At 46.0% G+C, this 20,332-nt stretch overlaps 1 protein-coding gene across 1 annotated transcript; it reads left to right on the top strand.

The window, feature by feature from the left end:
- The first annotated feature begins 392 nt into the window (after positions 1-392).
- Positions 393-13,518, top strand: LOC121841061. The gene is made up of 8 exons (XM_042307102.1): positions 393-1,608; positions 2,736-2,939; positions 3,534-3,570; positions 3,750-3,820; positions 5,422-5,471; positions 5,906-6,071; positions 12,381-12,391; positions 12,932-13,518. The coding sequence occupies exons 1-8, from the start codon at positions 1,382-1,384 to the stop codon at positions 13,516-13,518; spliced, it is 1,353 nt and encodes a 450-aa protein (XP_042163036.1). The 5' UTR covers positions 393-1,381.
- The last annotated feature ends 6,814 nt before the right edge of the window (positions 13,519-20,332 follow it).

Here is a 20,332-nt window from a genome sequence, read left to right as displayed (position 1 = left end):
ACACACACACACACACACACACTCTGATGTGTATGCAGATACAGTACATTTTAAACTTCACAAAATGATTTTCTCGGAGTAGGGGTCTGTTTGTGTAGTAGCTCTGTACTTGGTCAGTAGGCCCATGTTTTTCTGTGTACTGCAAAGGTCAAGAAGCTTGGCTGTTGGCTTGACTGTTGATGTTAAAAAAGAATGTTTTGGAAATAAATCATGCATGCTCTTGTAAACAGTTCCACAGGCCATGAGTCACTCCTCCTTCTCTTCTGTCCTTCCCTCCTTTTTCTCCTTGACTCCTTTCTCCATCCTCATCCACTCATCCACTCCACTCATCTCTCTCTCTCTCTCTCTCTCTCTCTCTCTCTCTCTCTCTCTCTCTCTCGCGCTACTGCCGGTGGTCTGTTGCTGCTAGAGAAACGGTGAGCAGGGAGATAAGGAGAGAGAAAGAGAGCACACGCTTGAAGCAGGGGGAGGTGAAAAAGTAAAGGAGAAAAAAATCAGGCTGAGAAAGCGAAGAAAAGGAGAGAGAAAGAAAGGAAACAGAGCAGCGGGCCAACCAGCGTCGGTGTGTCCTCCAGGTGGTGTGGGTGTGAGTGAAACATTGGGCAGACGCCCTGGCAGAGTAGCAGCCACAGTGTCCCTGAGGGGCCTGGTCGGGAGGACAAGGACAGCGAGGCAGGAGGAGGACACACAGGAAAAGTATGTGGACTCAGACAGAGTGATAGAGAGTGAGAGCTGAGCTAGTGAAATATCAGAAGCCCTCCCCTGAGAGTGGCCCTGTTCAGATAGCTGATAGCTGAGAGAGAGGCTGTGGGTTACAGCTGCACTGCCGCCCTTCAGTGACAGAATAAACAAAAACAAACCTACACAGGAAGAAACAAGCTGCTGAGAAACAGGGAACAAAGTGGTGTGGAGGTGAACAAAGGACGTGAGCAAATGCAGCAGTACTCCAGGGCTTCAGGATCAAAGCTCGACGACTTCAACTGAATGTGGACTCTGAGGATTGGGACCAGGAATAAAACTATAGGATTAGGGTCTGTTATCAAGGGCTTTCTGACTGGCAGGATTTTGTGCTGGTGTGTGCAGGAGAACTCTCTTTGTCTGGGATGTGAGCTCTGCTACTGAACCGTGGAACAAGGCGGGGGGCCAGGGGGGAGCGTAGGAGGGAGAGTGACTGACAGACCGATTGGGAGGTTGAAGTGTTGGCAGTAGCAGACAAAGTTTGATAGACAGAGTTTTTTCTGGGAGCGAGGGAGGGAGAGAAGAAGAGGGAGAGAGAGAGAGAGAGAGAGAGAGAGAAGAAGAGGGAGAGAGAGAAGAAGAGGGAGAGAGGGATGGTGGTTTCTTCCTTCAGTCCTCTCCGTCGTGCCCAGAGCTTCCAGAGATGAGTCAGAGAAAGCTGACACGACAGATGAATCTGTGGGAGACCCCCGAGGGGTTGACCACGCCCAGCCTGACCCCCACCTCTCCCTACGTCACCTCCGCTAACTCACCAGTGTCCCCTGATCACGACCACACTCGGGGACACGGGAATTCCGTGTTTTTCCGCCGTATGAAGCTCAACCGCAGTATAGAGCGCAGACTGTCGTCTCAGTCTCACCTTCCTCTCAGGTATTCATGGTGTTCAAGTAGCCATGCACAGTTAATAGGCCCTGTGGTGTGTGTGTGTGTGTGTGTGTGTGTGTGTGTGTGTGTGTGTGTGTGTGTGTGTGTGTGTGTGTGTGTGTGTGTGTGTGTGCTTGCACGCGTATGTGTGTGCTTGTGCGCGTGTGTGTGTGTGTGTGTGTGTGTGCTTGCGCGTGTGAGCGTGTGTGTGTGTGTGTGTGTGTGTGTGTGTGTGTGTGTGTGTGCTTGCGCGTGTGTGTGTGTGGCTTCACAATATCTCCCTCCATGATGTGCTTTTCATTTTTGATGAAGCTGTAGAGACATTCATGGTTCAAAAAAGAGAAATCACCCTCTAAACCTAAGAAGTATGTTTCTGTGTACACTTTGGCTAAACTCTCACTAAGCTTCTGTTTGACTGGTTCTCTTTGAGATTATTCCTAATCTTGTGTTTGGGGTCATGTGGTTGTCTGTAATGCTAGATTGGTATGGTGCTCTTATGTATATATGTAGATCAGCATTAATATTGCAGATGAATTGTAGCTTCCATCAAAGTAATTGTCTGCATCATCTCCAATTCCCCATATATATTGTTTTAAATATCTCAATATCAATTAATTCATGGGTAACAATAAGTACCTTGGTGAGATAGTTTTAAGTTAAAATGGTCAAAAATTTCTCAAGCAAGAATGTTGCTAGGACTGTCTGCCTGGGAGTGGTCTGAGTGGGGAGGGGAATACTAGGTGTTATTGGCAGAGAGGTTTGGAACTCTCTTTCTTATTGGTCTGTTACCTAATTTACCGTCTGGTGATGTCACCAGGCAGGCCAAAACTTCTTCCCACCTATGGTTGCAAAATTCCGGGAACATTCAATACATTCACTGATTTTCCCAAAATCGAGGTTGGAGGTTTCACGGAATCAGGAGAGAATAAGCATGAAATCCAGACTCCTCACACAGGCAATTTCAATTTCTTTTTAAACAACTCTTACACTAAAAGGGCATTATCATCATTTTTTACAAATTCACAGATTTATTCCAACCTCTTAGTGTGTAAATATATATAAAATACAGGGAAATGCCTTTAATGAAGCATTGATCCAGACAACTTTCCTGTCTCTCTCACTTTGTCTTTCAGTTTTGACTCAGAGAATGGTCCTTCGCCCGGCCGCAGCCCAATGGATTCGCAGGCGAGTCCTGTGCTGGGGCTGCACCCCTCCTTTACCACAGAGGGGTGCAGGAGTCGCGGGGAGCGCAGGGAGTCCTTCCTGTACCGATCAGACTCCGACTATGACATGTCCCCCAAGAACATGTCACGCAACTCCTCCATCAACAGTGAGGGGTGAGTATCAAACCTGGGCGGGGGTTTGAACTTAGAAGACTATTCCATTGGTTTCATTGCACCAGGCAAACTCAATCAAGCCCAGCTAATGTATAGTGCTAATTGAACCCTGGTTTGGTGAGTATGTACCCCCTTACAACCTCCACTTCCTGTGTTCATCGCATGCCATCAAAACCACCTTGGCTAATCCACATGGTTAAAACCCCTCTGAGTGAAAGTAGCCTCACTGACACTCCAGATTGCTGCAACACCATACATCACTCACTATACAATCACAATCAGCCGACTTGGCATTTATGATTATTATGATTATGGCAGTATTATGCTAATGTTCATACTAAAATATTTTTCACTTCACAGCGGTGTAATTTGTCTTGGTCTGCTTCCATTTCAGAAAGATGCTTTTTGGTCAGAACCAAAAATATTTGGTTTAGATTCAGATAGGGCTATGGATACCATTGGTTCACATACATATCCCGTATGTGTTAATGTAAACTGTTATAGAGGTTACACTTCAGCGATAACGCTCCATCTATCCTGCTGACTTTACTGTCATCTCCTTCCTTTGATCATTTTCTATCTCTCTTTCTACAGGCATGCAGAAGATCTCATAGTCACCCCTTTTGCTCAGGTAAGCACCAGCCCTGCAGTTTGTTGAGGAAGTGGTGTGCACTTCACCCTTCCTGCCTAAAGATAGAACAATGCCGTAAAGAACTTGAAAGGGGCTAAACTGAGTATGTAGTGAATTTGTCTTGCTCTGCTCTCTGCCCCTCTCCCCGCCGCCCCCCCACACCGTCCGTCCATCCCCAGGTGTTGGCCAGTCTACGAACTGTAAGAAGCAACTTCACCATCCTCGCCAATGTCACGACACCCACTAACAAGTCAGTAGCATCTCGTCAGCCATGTCACCCTTTCAACCACTCTTAATGTGGCCACATCTCTCTTCTCTATCGCAGCATGAATGATATGTTCCCACTGGAACAGTGCAGTCCTTATTCTCACTGGAATATGAAGAGATTATTTCCAAAACACTATATCAACCAATTTTTCACTTGTGTTCTTTTCACCAGGAATGATTAATTGTGCGTACCTTCATGTGTGTGTAGAATATTACTGTTCTCAAGATGTTTTCTGGAATAGGTTTTTAGATGTGTATGAAATGTGTTTTTTTTTGCAATATATATCCATTGTTTAGCTGGAATAGAATCTTCGTGACCTGTATATTTGACTGTGATATGTGGTTGTCTCACCTAGCTACTGTATCTTAAGATGAATGCCTTACTATATAAGTCACTGTGTATAAGAGCACCTGCCAAATGACTCAAATGTCAAATGTAAGTGTTTTATATACACATATCATATGACTGTATTGAATTATTATAATAGTTATTTTTTATTATATTGATGTCAGAAATGTATCATTAGTACATTTCGTTATAAAAACGGGTAGTTATTTGTTACATTTGACTGTGTAAAACCTAACAGTACTCCTTATTTCTCTGAGAATGAGGCGGATATACAGCATTTTGCAAAGAAAATACATTATTATTTGTCTCTCTGAAATGAAACGACCAAGTGATCGATTTAAACAAATACATGTCTGTCATTGAACAACCAAATGCCATGATTAGATAGTGAAAAAACACCAATCTATTCATTATTTCGTTAAACAATAACAGTTAATTTACCAACATTTCTGAAAATTGATATTTACTGTTTTTGAATTAAACTCTTCATATGTAGTTTTAGTAAATATCACATTTCTTCCTTCTATTTTGTCAGAACTGTGTCATATCAGTAGGGTATAATGTGGCAATACTCTCTTCACGTTGTGTCTTTATCGTGTTCTGCTGAGATCATCATGTTCCCAGTGGAAGTCCCTGACTGACTGAAAGACTGCCTGACTGGCTGACTACCTGACAGACTGACAGACAGTCTGACTGCCTGACTACCTGACTGACTGGTTATTCACAAGGATAGAAGTGGTCAATAATGCTGAATATATCCTCCTTTGTAATGCAAGAAACAGGCAGAGCATGAGTTGGCAGGCTTTTTAGCAGTACGTCAATATGAGCAGTAACAATGCACCATGGAATTATCTAGAGCCATAATTAGTGAGCATGATGCTCTCAGCTCCAAACAGAATCCTCCCTCACTAGACTGCAAGTTGAACCTCCATGTAGAGAAAGAGACAGCTGAGAGCTGAGAGAGCCTCGCTTAAAGGAGGCATTGTTTTTAATATTGTTGGCTACGACAATATTTCAAAAGACTGCGATGCAGATCTATGCAAATAGTTTATGATTCCTCACAAATGTTATTGTTCATAATACAGATGAGGTTAAATATGTTTGCTTATCTATTTCCAGTGTTATGTTGTTACGCTACACAATTCATGCCCAATACAACCGTAATGTTCTTAGAGTCCACTAGAGAGCACGCTTTATCATTTCCGATGATGATGTAATGATCTATTTGTCCACAGGAGGTCACCAGTGACAAGCCATCCCACTGTTCCCCAGGCAACACTCTCTGGTAGGTTTCCTGCTAAAATGAACTTTAGTCTACTGATTGGAAACACTCTCCCACACAACTCACAGTGTTTTGGTAGTGTGCACTCAAGCTTCCAAAAACTCATAAAGAAATGCACCGATATTAATAGAAGAATTTGCAGCACCATGGCCTGTGGCTTTCTCAATAATGGATACCGATAGGCTGCATTTAATTCTGCAGATGATTTGAATAATAAGTGTCAATCTGGAGTCTCAATTGAACAATTCTAAGAAATGACAAATGTAGCAATTTGACTGATACAGTTCAAGAGAACACACAGATGCAGAGAATATGACCCGTTACACAGACCATTATATTATGATACATTATATTATATCAATGCTGAGATCATACCGGTTATAATAATACATACAGCACATTAATGCCACCCTTTTCTCTCCTGTGTATGTGTGTAGATGAGACGTACCAGCAGATGGCAAGGGAGACTCTGGCTGAGTTAGACTGGTGTCTGGACCAGCTGGAGACCATCCAGACCCACCGCAGTGTCGGTGACATGGCCTCCAACAAGGTACTACCACTTCTACCACTTCCATTACCCTACACCATCACTACCACTAGGCCGTACCATCACTACCACTACTCTACACTACCACTACCACTACCACTACCAGTACCCTACACAGCTACTACCACTACCCTACACAAGCACTACCACTACCACTACAACAACCACTACCACAAGTCCGTACCATCACTACCACTACTCTACACTACCACTACCACTACCACTACCAGTACCCTACACAGCTACTACCACTACCCTACACAAGCACTACCACCACCACTACCACTGCCCTACACAACCACTACCACTATCCTACACCACCACCACTACCACCACTACTACTACCCTACACAACCACTAACACTACCCTACACCACCACTACCACCACCACCACTACCACTACCAGCACCCTACACAGCTACTACCTCTACCCTACACAACCACTACCACCACCACTACTACTACCACTACCTTACACAACCACTACCACTACCCTACACCACCACCACCACTACTACAACCACTACCACTATCCCGTACCACCACTACCACTACCCTACACTACCACTACCAGTACCCTACACAGCTACTACCACTACCCTACACAACCACTACCACTACCCTACACAACCACTACCACTACCCTACACCACCACTACCACAACCACCACTACTACTACCACTACCACTACCAGTACCCTACACAGCTACTACCACTACCCTACACAACCACTACCACTACCACTACTACTACCACTACCCTACACAACCACTACCACTACCCTACACAACCACTACCCTATACCACCACCACTACCACTACCCTACACTACCACTACCAGTACCCTACCAGATACTACCCTACCACACAACCACAACCACTACCACCACCACTACTACTACCACTTACACAACCACTACCACTACCCCACCACCACCACCACTACTACAACCACTACCACTAACCCTACCACCACTACCACTACCCCACTACCACTACCAGTACCCTACACAGCTACTAACCACTAACACTACCCTACACCACCACTACCACCACCACCACTACCACTACCAGCACTACACCACTACCACTACCCTACACAACCACTACCACCACCACTACTACTACCACTACCTTACACAACCACTACCACTACCCTACACCACCACCACCACTACTACAACCACTACCACTATCCCGTACCACCACTACCACTACCACTACCACTACCACCCTACCAGCTACTACCACTACCCTACACAACCACTACCACTACCCTACACAACCACTACCACTACCCTACACCACCACTACCACAACCACCACACTACTACCACTACCACTACCAGTACCCTACACAGCTACTACCACTACCCTACACAACCACTACCACTACCACTACTACTACCACTACCCTACACAACCACTACCACTACCCTACACAACCACTACCCTACACCACCACTACCACAACCACCACTAACAGTACCACTACCACCACCACCACTTCTACCACTTCTATTACCCTACACCACCCCTACCACTATCCCATACCACCACTACCACTACCAGTACCCTACACAGCTACTACCACTACCCTACACAAGCACTACCACCACCACTACTACTACCACTACCACTACCCTACCCTACACAACCACTACCCTACACCACCACCACTACCACCACTACTACTACCACTACCTTGTACAACCACTACCACTACCCTACACCACCACCACTACCACCACTACTACTACCACTACCATACACAACCACTACCACTACCCTACACCACCCCTACCACAACCACCACTACTACTACCACTAGCCTACACAACCACTACCACCACCACTACTACTACCACTACCCTATACCACCATTACCACCACCACTACTACTACCACTACCACTATACCGTACCACCACTGCCACTACCCTACACTACCACTACCAGTACCCTACACAGATACTACCACTACCATACACAAGCACTACCACCACCACTACCACTACCCTACACCACCACAACCTTACACTACCACTACCACCACTACCACTACCCTACACCACCACAACCTTACACTACCACTACCACACACTACCACTACCACTACCCTACACCACCACAACCTTACACTACCACTACCTCTACCCTACACCACCACCACCACTACCACTACCCTACACAACCACTAGCCCACACTACCACAACCTTACACTACCACTACCCAACACCACCACTACCTCTACCACCAACACTACCCTACACCACCACTACCACTACCCTAAACCACCAACACTACCCTACACCACCACTACCACTACCCTAAACCACCACTACCCTACACCACCACTACCACTACCCTATACCACCACTACCCTACACCACCACTACCACTACCCTACACCACCACTAGCCTACACCACTACCACTACCACTACCCTATATCACCACTACCCTACACCACCACTAGCCTACACCACCACTACCACTACCCTACACCACCACACCCTACACCACCACTACCCTACACCACCACTAGCCTACACCACCACTACCACTACCCTACACCACCACTAGCCTACACCACTGCCACTACCACTACCCTACACCACCACTACCACTACCCTATATCACCACTAGCCTACACCACCAATGCCACTAACCCACTACCACTACCCACCACTACCACTACCCTACACCACCACTACCCTACCACCCCACACTACCACTACCACTACCACCACCACTACCACTAGCACCACCACCACTACCACTACACCACCACTCCACTACCACTACCCTACACTACCACTACCACTGCCCACACACCACACCACTACCACTACCCACACACACACCACTACCACTACCACTACACTTCCACTACCACTACCCTACACTACCACTACCACTACCACTACCCTACACTACCACTACCACTACCACTACCTTACACTACCACTACCCTACACTACCACCACCACTACCACTACACTACACTACCACTACCTTTACCACCACCACTACCCTACACCACCACTACCCAACACCACCACTACCACTACTACTACCACTACCCTACACAACCACTACCACTACCACCACCACCACTTCTACCACTTCCATTACCCTACACCATCACTACCACTATCCCATACCACCACTACCACTACCCTACCACTACCAGTACCCTACACAGCTACTACCACTACCCTACACAAGAACTACCACCACCACTACTACTACCACTACCACTACCCTACACCACCACCACTACCACCACTACTACTACCACTACCTTACACAACCACTACCCTACACCACCACTACCACTACCACCACCCTACATAGCTACTACCACTACCCTACACAACCACTACCACCACCACTACTACTACCACTACCCTACACCACCACTACCACACCCTACACCACCACTACCACCACCACCACTATTACTACCACTACCCTACACCACCATTACCACCACCACCACTACTACTACCACTATACCGTACCACCACTACCACTACCCTACACTACCACTACCAGTACCCTACACAGATACTACCACTACCATACACAACCACTACCACTACCCTACACCACCACCACCTTACACTACCACTACAACTACCCTACACCACCACAACCTTACACTACCACTACCCTACACTACCACTACCCTAAACCATCACCATCACTACCACTACCACTACCACTTTACTACCACAACCTTACACTACCCTACCCAACACCACCACTACCTTACCACAATACTACTACACCACCACCACACTAAACCACCACTACCCTACACCACCACTACCACTACACCACCACTACCACTACCACTACCCTACACCACCACTAGTACACCACCACACCACCCTACACCACCACTACCACACTACCACCACCACCACCTACACCACCACTACCACACCCTACACCACCACTACCACTACCCTACACTACCACTACCCTACACCACCACTACCACTACCCTACACCACCACAAACACTACCCTACACTACCACCACCACTACCCTAAACCCCCACTACTACACTGCCACTGCCCTACCACTACCACCCCCACTACCACTACCATCCACTACCTACACTACCACCACCACTAACACTACCCTACACCACCACTACCACTAGTTTACACCACAATTACCACTACTTTACACTACCACCACCACCACCACCACCACCACTACCACTAGTTTACACCACAATTACCACTACCATACACTACCACTACCCCTATCCTACACTACCACTACCCTACACTACCACCACCACTACCCTAGACTACCACTGCCACTACCCTACACACACCACAACCATTACCACTACCCTACCACTACCACCCCACTACCATTACCATACACTACCACTACCCTAGACTACCACTGCCACTACCCTACACACACCACAACCATTACCACTACCCTACCACTACCACCCCACTACCATTACCATACACTACCACCACCACTAACACTACACTACACCACCACTACCACTACCCTACACCACCACTACCGCTACCCTACACCACCACTGCCACTACCCTACACACACCACAACCCTACACTACACCTCTTCATCTATCCATGGCCCTCTCCTATACCCTCTACCACAACCTCAACGTATTTGTGTTTCCTAGTCCAACTGTGCATAAGTAAATATCAATACTATTATCAGTCTCCCACGCTGTATGTTTCATTAATGTCTGGGAGCCTTGTTCGCATTTAGCGGAACTGAACTATGTGAATGTGGACTGTGGACTGGCCAAGCTAATGTAACAGAGGTGGATCGGTCAGCCACACTCTCGTGATGAGTAACCTTGTCTGACATGTGATGACTTGGGTTAGCTCCCCAGGATAATGTCTAGCTTTTAGCTCAGTGGGCTATCACAGTCTTGTGGCTCGCAGGAGCTGTTAGTTCCAGTGATGTTTGGGATTTGTGTATTGTCCTTTTGAGGCCGAAGGGAGTGTATGTGTGCATGTACACAGAATGCCCAAAAGATTTGTCAGATGCTCTATATGTACGGTATGGGTGATATGTGTATACTGTATACTGCAGTTTACAGTCTGTGTTTGTAGCAGATGTGTATTCGTGCACATGAATGCATGAGCTGCAGCGAGATGTTCCACTTAAAATGTAGGATGGAGAGAGAGAGACGGGGAGAGAGAGAGAGAGAGAGCGAGAAGGGGAGGGTGAGGGTCTGTGGGTGGGAAGGGAAGACACAGAGCACAGGAGAAGAGGGAGGAGGGGTCCTGATGCTGATGTCTCTGCTGTAACCTTGGTTGCTATCGAACAACAGGGTCTGCCCTTCCCTTTTACTCATTGGCTCACCACTCTGACCACAAGGCTTGTGGTCTGGGAAGCGACCAATGAAAAAGAGGCAAGGTTCCTTCAACAGTGTTGTGTCTAAAAGAGACAGTGTGGTATTCTTGTTTTTCTTGTCACCCTGAGGGGAATGTAGCATGTTGCAACTGTTTCAGAACGCAAAAGACAGCAGTTTGGATTTGTATGTGTGTAAGGATGCCTGTTTTTGAGACACAGACAGAGGGCAAGAGAGCGAAAGATGGCGTGAGAGAGGGGGGAGTGTGTGTGTGTATGTGTGTATGTGTGCGTGTGCGTGTGCGTGCGTGCGCGTGTGTGTGTGTGCTCCTGGCTGACAGAGAAGCAGAGAGAATGCTGTGGTCTTTAAGAGCAGACAGGCGCCATAAAGACACATACACACAAAACCACACCAACATGCACACACACATATGAACACCCTCCCTCGTACTCGCTCTCTCTCACACACATATTTCCGACAGGCGTACATGCTGTCTGCAGCACATGCGCATTCAGGCTGCACGCACACACACACACACACACACACACACAAGTGCATGCTGTCTGGCTGATTAGCTTGCAAGGGCTGTCTACAGCATCCAGGGAGACGGCACTACAGGAGGCAGCAGGGCTTTGCTACGGCGGAGGAAGGGAAGAGGAAGGAAAGAGGAAGGGAAGAGGAAGGGAAAATAAGGGAAGCCTGAAGCTCTTGGATTAGTTTCAACCTCAGACCTAATTTAACCAGCCCAGGGAGACACGATGGAGTGACTGGAATACTGCGGGGGAAGCTACTGGGAGGAGGACTGTGGACTGTGTGTGTGTTGGGATCATCACTGAGGCACATACGGGGCTGATGCAGCAGGAGGACGACTGGGCCCGGCCCCTGGATCCGGTGCGCTGTGGGGGAGGGGCACTTTGCAGAGTAGACGCAACGCAGGGAGACGAGGAGAGAGCCTGTTTTTTCCCCACACCGAGCGCTCCGCTGTGATTCTGTAGCCTGACCACCCGTCTGCTAGCAACATCACAGGCCTGGTTCCCTATTTCTCTCTCTCTGTCTCTCCTTCCTTCTCTTTCTCTCTCCATTGCCATTTGTCGGCCGCTTTCTCTCTGTCACTCTCTGTCCTCTTCCTCTGTCCCATCGCTCAATACTACGGTCATCTTTCCCACCCTGTCGTCACCGTCTTTCCATCCCTCCATCCTTCTAAGCTCCTCTGTCCTCTTTTATCTCCATCTGTCAGTCTGTCTGACCTATCTTTCATTACAACATCTTGGCTTTTCTCTCTCCCCTCTCCTCCTCCATTGCCTCTCTTTGCCCTTCAGACGGTCCCCCTCTCACTCTCCATCTTCTCCCATCCTATCCTCCCCCTCTCCCCACTCTGCTGTTTGATTTGGGTCAGTTCTGCTCACCAGCTGGGATGAGATGTAGTCTCTGGAGCTTGGGGATCCAGGGGGCTCCTGGCCTGCCGTTTGCGGGGCACCCTCATCTGTGGACCGTCCTCACACTGGGGCCCATATCTGGACACACTGGGTGGGTGGCTTGCTTCCAGGAGAACTGCATGTAGGGACGGACTGTGAGCACCAGTGGACCCTGTCCTTCTCCCCCTCCACCCCTCGCCCCCGCCACCCTCGGCGGGGGGAAGCTGTCGCTCTGGAGTGTCCCGGCCTGGCCGGCTGCGGCCTACACGCTGCCCACACGCTGACGACGAATCCCTCCTCATGCTGCTGGGACACCTGCAGCGCCCCCACCCCCAGCCCGCTCCACTACCGGTCCTCCTGTCTGGGCAAGCGCCCCTCGCCCCCCGTCACCCTAAGTATGGGTGTGGTAGAGGCCATTGACCCCGCCTCGCCGTCCCCTTGCCCCTCGCCCGTGCCAGGCGGCTACCGGCTGCCCCGCTCTTCCACCAGCTACAGCCAGCTGCAGGGGAGGGGAGGGGGGCCAGACCTGGAGCTGGACCTAGGTGCGGCTGCCGGAGGGGTTCTGGAAGGGTCTGGGATGGCAGCGGAGCGCAGGACACCTCTAGTAGACCTGTTCTGTGAGACCTGCTCGAGACCCTGGCTCATCGGATGGTGGGACCAGGTAGGGCTAGTAGGGGAAGGGAACCAGGCCAGACAGACAGGCAGCCATCTTGGATAGCTGTTTTGATTAACTGTTTTTCTACCCTTGCTGTTCTGTGCATTATTTAGGCTGTTATCTGTCCATTCTACTTAGTAGGTGTGATTTTGTTAAGCCGTTGAAGTTTCATGTTGAAAAGAGAACCATGTCAGTTGTGTGCGTTTTAGCTGTGCGGATTGCAGGGACAGGGAGAAGATGACCTAAAGATGACAGGCATAACAGGATGTATGTTGAGAGACTGTGTGTTTATATTTTCCCTCAGCAAATCTGTTTTCATATTCTATGCATTATTTATGCATGTGGGCACTGAAGGGGAAAAGGCATTGAGTTTTCAGAGTTTATTAACCCTAAACTCCCCCTGTAATGTGTCGTCATGCTGCCTGTGGTGCTGGGCGCACTAAACCTCAACTGCAGTACACTTCAACCTGAAGATAGAAACTCAAAACTGATCACCTTAGGGACTCATTTCCTCCATTCAAACCACAGACAATATTCCCTTAAAATCGTACAGAAATTCCTATTAAGAAAATCTTTCTTGTCCTATTGTTACAGCACGTAGCCTGCTTTATCACAAGATGTTCATCTCCATCCTCGACACACACACACACACACACACTCGCGCACACACACACACTCGCGCGCACACACACTCGCGCACACACACACACACACACACACACACACACACACACACACACACACACACACACACACACACACACACACACACACACACACACACACGCACACAGGTTCAGCCCTCGTGAACCATTGTCTTGTCTGTGCTTTACTGAGATACATACAGCAACATCTTACCCAGCTAGTACTTAACGTTCTCAGAATCGTATGTTTCTTAGAGCTTGGTGAGAGTGTGGTTGTCTCGTGGTTATTTTGCATACCACCTACCCACAACTTTGTGGGAATGTTGCAGAACAGTTGCTTGGCTTTGGAACATTCTCAGCACAAAAATGTCCTAAAAGTTCAAACATGGTTAGATTTAATAAAAATGTTGGTAATGTTGTAGGAACGTTCTCCAACTGGTTTAACATGGGGAATATTCTCAAATAGTTCAGAGTACGTTAAGAAACAATGTGGGAATTTCTGTACTTCAGCATAACGCTTTCTACAGGTTTCCTCATGGTTAAATTTAAATTCATGTTCTCAAAACATTAAGAAAACTTAACATAAAAAACACAAGAAAACATTAGTAACGTTCAAAGAATGTTCTGCGATTGTTATTTAAAAATACATACATTCTGTTCAAAGCATCAACAAAAATGTCTCTATCCTCTCTCTTGTTAAGTGTGTTCAGGTGTGTTGGCCACGCCCAGTAATTGGCCACACCTGATTCTAATGAGTGCTTGTTTCCTTTGAAATGGGGTCTATTTGAATAGACTAAAATAGACCATCCTGGTGGCACAGTAGACTTCTTCAATGGATAAAGAACATACACTACATGACCAAAAGTATGTGGACACCTGCTTGTCGAACATCTCATTCCAAAAATAATGGGCATTAATATGGAGTTGGTCCCCTCTGTGCTGCTATAACAGCCTCCACTCTTACTGGAAGGCTTTCCACTAGATGTTGGAACATTGCTGTGCATTAGTGAGGTCGGGCAGGCCTGGCTCGTAGTCGGCATTCCAATTAATCCCAAAGGTGTTCGATTGGGTTGAAGTCGTGGCTCTGTGCAGGCCAGTCAAGTTGTTCCACGTCGATCTCAACAAACCAATTCTGTATGGACCTCGCTTTGTGCACGGGGGCATTGTCATGCTGAAACAAGAAAGGGCCTTCCCCAAATAGTTTGCACAAAGTTGGAAACACAGAATTGTCTAGAATGTCATTGTATGCTGTAGCGTTAAGATTTCCCTTCACTGGAACTAAGGGGCCTAGACCCGACCATGAAAAACAGCCCCAGACCATTATTCCTCATCCACCAAACTTTACAGTTGGCACCTTGCATTTGGGCAGGTAACGTTCTCCTGGCATCCACCAAAAGCAGATTAATCCGTTGGACTACCAGATGATGAAGCATGATCCATCACTCCAGAGAACGTGTTTCCACTGCTCCAGAGTCCAATGATATTTACGAGTTACGCGCTTCAGCACTTGGCAGTCCCCTTCTGTGAGCTTGTGTCGCCTACCATTTTGCAGCTGAGCCGTTGTTGCTCTTAGACATTTCCACTTTCGCAATAACAGCACTTATAGTTGACCAGGGTGGCTCTGGTGTCACATTGAAAGTCACTGAGCTCTTCAGCAAGGCCATTCTACTGTCAATGTTTGAATATGGAGATTGCATGGCTGTGTGCTCGATTTTATATACCTGTCAGCAATGGGTGTGTCTGAAATAGCCGAATTCACTCATTTGAAGGGGTGTCCACATACTTTTGTATACATAGTATAAGATCATAGGTTAGAATTTCACTGACACCGTGCCACAATAACAAAATAAATGTATGTGCAATTTTGAACTGTTTCTAAACAGTTAAAAACACTTAACCCAAAACTAAGCAGTGTAATTAAAAGCCTTATTGAAACATGTTCTCAGAACGTTATTTAATTACCTTCAAATAAGCTATAATTTCTGTTCTCAGAAGATTAATTAAAACGCCCAGGAAAACTTTCAGGGAATCATAGTAAAACCTTCTCAGAACCTCCTTGCAACCTAAACATTTACATTCCCAGAACAGGCAACATTTTCACTTCTGTTCTCAGAAAGTAAAAAACAAAAAAAGTACAAAAAAAGTACCAAATGTGCTAGCTGTATCCACTCCCCCCCATCTCTAGGCATACAGTGTTTTTAGCAATCTGCTGCAATATGACAACTCTTGTTTTGATACAAGATAGAGTCCAACAACACAACAGCCTTACCATTACCATTAGCAAAAACATATATTTACAGTACTTTGATAAACAAAGTGAAATTGAATGGATTGTTGGTTGTGAAAGCTGATTCACCATGCTGTCATCAAAGAGCATTACTGTAAACTGCTATTGTAATGTGAAAAACAGGAAGTGCAGGAAGAGCCTGCCTGTTACAATACATGTCACATTTCCCTGGGTGTCCATATGTTAGTCAGTTATCAGAGGGTTGATGATGCCCCTTTGCGTCTCTCACAGCTTCATCCCGGCATCGTGTGTTCCATCAGTCAGGGGGCCATATGAGGAAGCACGGTAGCGTGGTGTGGCGTCTGTCTGTGTGTCCTGGCACTGGGGTTGTGTTGGTTGGCAGATTATGACTCAATATAGTAAAGAGATGGAGAGAGAGATGGAGAGAGATTGATCCTGCAGCATAACTGTGTCACTGGGCTTGACTGGCTAACTAGTCTACAGTACCTACCTGGTGCATTATCATGATCTATCTATCTATCTATCTATCTATCTATCTATCTATCTATCTATCTATCTATCTATCTATCTATCTATCTATCTATCTATCTATCTATCTATCTATCTATCTATCTATCTATCTATCTATCTATCTATCTATCTATCTATCTATCTATCTATCTATCTATCTATCTATCTATCTATCTATCTATCTATCTATCTATCTATCTATCTATCTATCTATCTATCTATCTATCTATCTATCTATCTATCTATCTATCTATCTATCTATCTATCTATCTATCTATCTATCTATCTATCTATCTATCTATCTATCTATCTATCTATCTATCTATCTATCTATCTATCTATCTATCTATCTATCTATCTATCTATCTATCTATCTATCTATCTATCTATCTATCTATCTATCTATCTATCTATCTATCTATCTATCTATCTATCTATCTATCTATCTATCTATCTATCTATCTATCTATCTATCTATCTATCTATCTATCTATCTATCTATCTATCTATCTATCTATCTATCTATCTATCTATCTATCTATCTATCTATCTATCTATCTATCTATCTATCGGAGTGGCTTCTGACGGGGAAAGAGACCTGACTGTTCTAACCGTGTCGAACTGTCACTAATACCTGGTTGGACTGGAATAAGGGATGAGAGAGAGAGAGTAATTAAAAATAGAAGTAGGAAGGAATGAGTGAGTGAGAGAGGGAAGGTTGAGAGAGTGGGAGGGAAGGTTGAGAGAGTGGGAGGGAAGGTTGAGAGAGTGAGAGGGAAGGTTGAGAGAGTGGGAGGGAAGGTTGAGAGAGTGGGAGGGAAGGTTGAGAGAGTGGGAGGGAAGGTTGAGAGAGTGGGAGGGAAGGTTGAGAGAGTGGGAGGGAAGGTTGAGAGAGTGGGAGGGAAGGTTGAGAGAGTGGGAGGGAAGGTTGAGAGAGTGAGAGGGAAGGTTGAGAGAGTGAGAGGGAAGGTTGAGAGAGTGAGAGGGAAGGTTGAGAGAGTGGGAGGGAAGGTAGTAAAAGAGGTGAGTAAGAGAGAGAAGGAAATAGAGAGGAAAGGGGAGTAGAGCAGAGAAGAGGAGTAGAGAAATAAGGAGAAGAAGAGAGGAGAACACAGGGGAGGGGAGAACAAGGGAGAGGAGAGAAGAGCAGATGAGATGAGAGGAGAGGAAAGGAATGGAGAGGAGAGGATTGACCTTGAAAAAGGTCAGAGACACCTGCCTAGTCTCTGAGATTGTCACCCAAGCAGCAGCCGCCTCCCTCCCTCGCTCCCATCATGCTGCAGGACTGACTGTGAGGAGGCAGTTGCTAGGGCAACCTCTATGGTTGCCATGGAGATTATTATGTGTGAAGGATCAGTCAGTGGGACACAGACTGAGGGGACTTGTCCGAATCGCACTGCGCCTGCTTGCACGTGTCTGCCTCTGTTAGTAACCAAACACATCCCACTACCAGTCTTCAAGATCCGCTCATGTTTGGTTGAGATATCGCGACAGGAAGTCTATGCAACATTACATTTTCTGTTTAGCCAAATGGAACATATGTGTCCTATTCATGCATCGTGTCTTTCTCTCACCTGCATTCCAGGCAGGTTGTGTGACATCATCACCAAAAGACACAGAACGTGCTGTATGAAAACGGCAGCTCTTCCACCATTGCTCCAACATGCTGTTGCTTTGTCAGGCTCCTGCAGTGGTTGCCTGTTGACAAGGTCATACCGTACCGTATGAATGTTGTATAGTAAAGCCGTGTGTTCTTTAGGAATTCTATTTCACTATTTTACAGTAGATGTGTGATACATCAGGATCAAACACAATTCATATTTTGCTACATTGTTGACATTTTTGATCGAGGTTAGAGCCGATGTACAGTATTAGTCTTTGTTTAGTGGTATGACCTGTATCCTGAATGAGGTATAGTGGTTCATATTAACAATAATCATTTGTTCTGTTTCACACATACTCAAGTGCGTATTACAGTTTTTGTCAATCACGTTGGTGCAATTTTCACAAGTATGTGGTACATTTTCAACAGTCTAAGCACAAAAATCTAAACTCTAAGTACATTTTCAATTGACTGAGTAGTACAGCAAACAAATTCACAGTCACTTGTTCACTGCACCAAATCACTCCTTCAATTTGGAAGTGTATTCAATCTGAGTATCTGCTTTTCAAAATGCAATATTCACTGTACTTTTGATATGATTTGTTAACAATACAATACTATTATTTTTATTCAGCACTTCAAAAAGCACTTCAAAAAGAAAGTATCTTAGTTAGTTAGTTAGTTAAAAATGGTAGTTAAAATGACTTAATGGTGAGCCTGATGTATTAATGACTAAACTAAATGTTCTCATGGTATTTCACGGAAAAACAGATTTTGCATGAGTGACTCGAGGGTGAAAGATGTGTTCAACTCCAATGAATGCACAATGAAAGGTTCTGAACATAAGATAGGGGGCATTACAAGTGTTATCAGGTTAGAGGTTTGTACTTAAGAGTTTTGAAAATAAACAACTTATACCTGAAACAATGTGCCACAGTGATTTAAAAAAAAAACTTGAAAGAGCATGTGTGAATTGGAAATGTGTGTTTTGTATATCCCAACTCCCCCTGAGACGCCCAGGGAGCAATTAGGGTTAAGTGCCTTGCTCAAGGGTACAACGATTGATTTCTTATCTTGTCGGCTCGGGGATACAAACTAGATAGCTTCCGGTTACTGTCCCAATGCTCTAACCACAGATAGAGACCGATGTTTCACCAGATGTATAAATCTGAAGCCTCTGGTTGGAATTTCCACTCCCCACCAATATATGGTGAGGAGAGGAAGCTCGGCGGCCGGCAGTATGGGAGAGTATGGCACGAGTTGGAGATGGGCCGATATTATGCAGATTTTCTTATCGAAGCCCAATCTCATCAAAGCCTGATCTCACTACAGTTTTCTGTTCCCAAAACTACAATCTGTTTCGAACAGAATGCACTACGTTTGTAGACATGATCCTTTGACAAAGTTTTTTTTAACCAAATGTTTACAATGAGTGCCATGGCGAATTGAGTTATTGCACAAGCACATGCTAGAACGGGCCGATGGGATGTTGTTAGCTCATGCTTGGCTCTGCCAACCTCCTTGATTGTTCTGCCCGCTATGCTTCATCGCTCCCTTTGAAAATGACACAGATGAACTATCTTGGGTTAGTTATACATATCTTTACTCTAACCACCAGGCTACCTGCTGCCCATTGTTTTGTTTTTCAAAACAACGTGTTAGATGTATTTTGCTAAAAAGGGATTTGTACAGATTTCCTTTCTTATGGAGTACGATGTGCTATTTTTGGCATGGTATGAAATCCAGTTTGAACATTATTTCAGCGACACTATTCAAGCAATACCTCTAACTTCTGTATTCTCCTGTTCTTGGTAATAATATAATGCTCTGCCTCTCCATCTCTTTCTTCCTCTCTCTATCCCTCTCTCCATC

Source organism: Oncorhynchus tshawytscha, linkage group LG27 (genome assembly GCF_018296145.1).
Source record: "Oncorhynchus tshawytscha isolate Ot180627B linkage group LG27, Otsh_v2.0, whole genome shotgun sequence".
Classification (NCBI taxonomy): domain Eukaryota; kingdom Metazoa; phylum Chordata; class Actinopteri; order Salmoniformes; family Salmonidae; genus Oncorhynchus; species Oncorhynchus tshawytscha.
Note: the sequence above shows the minus strand (reverse complement) of the source record. Positions and strands in the feature narration are given on the sequence as shown.

Bases quoted from the DNA above. Each gene is read 5' to 3' on its own strand.
- LOC121841061 (XM_042307102.1), top strand. From the start codon at position 1,382: ATGAGTCAGAGAAAGCTGACACGACAGATGAATCTGTGGGAGACCCCC. The intron at 1,609-2,735 runs GTATTCATGGTG...TTTGTCTTTCAG, and splicing joins CAGTCTCACCTTCCTCTCAG to TTTTGACTCAGAGAATGGTC. The intron at 3,821-5,421 runs GTCAGTAGCATC...ATTTGTCCACAG, and splicing joins GTCACGACACCCACTAACAA to GAGGTCACCAGTGACAAGCC.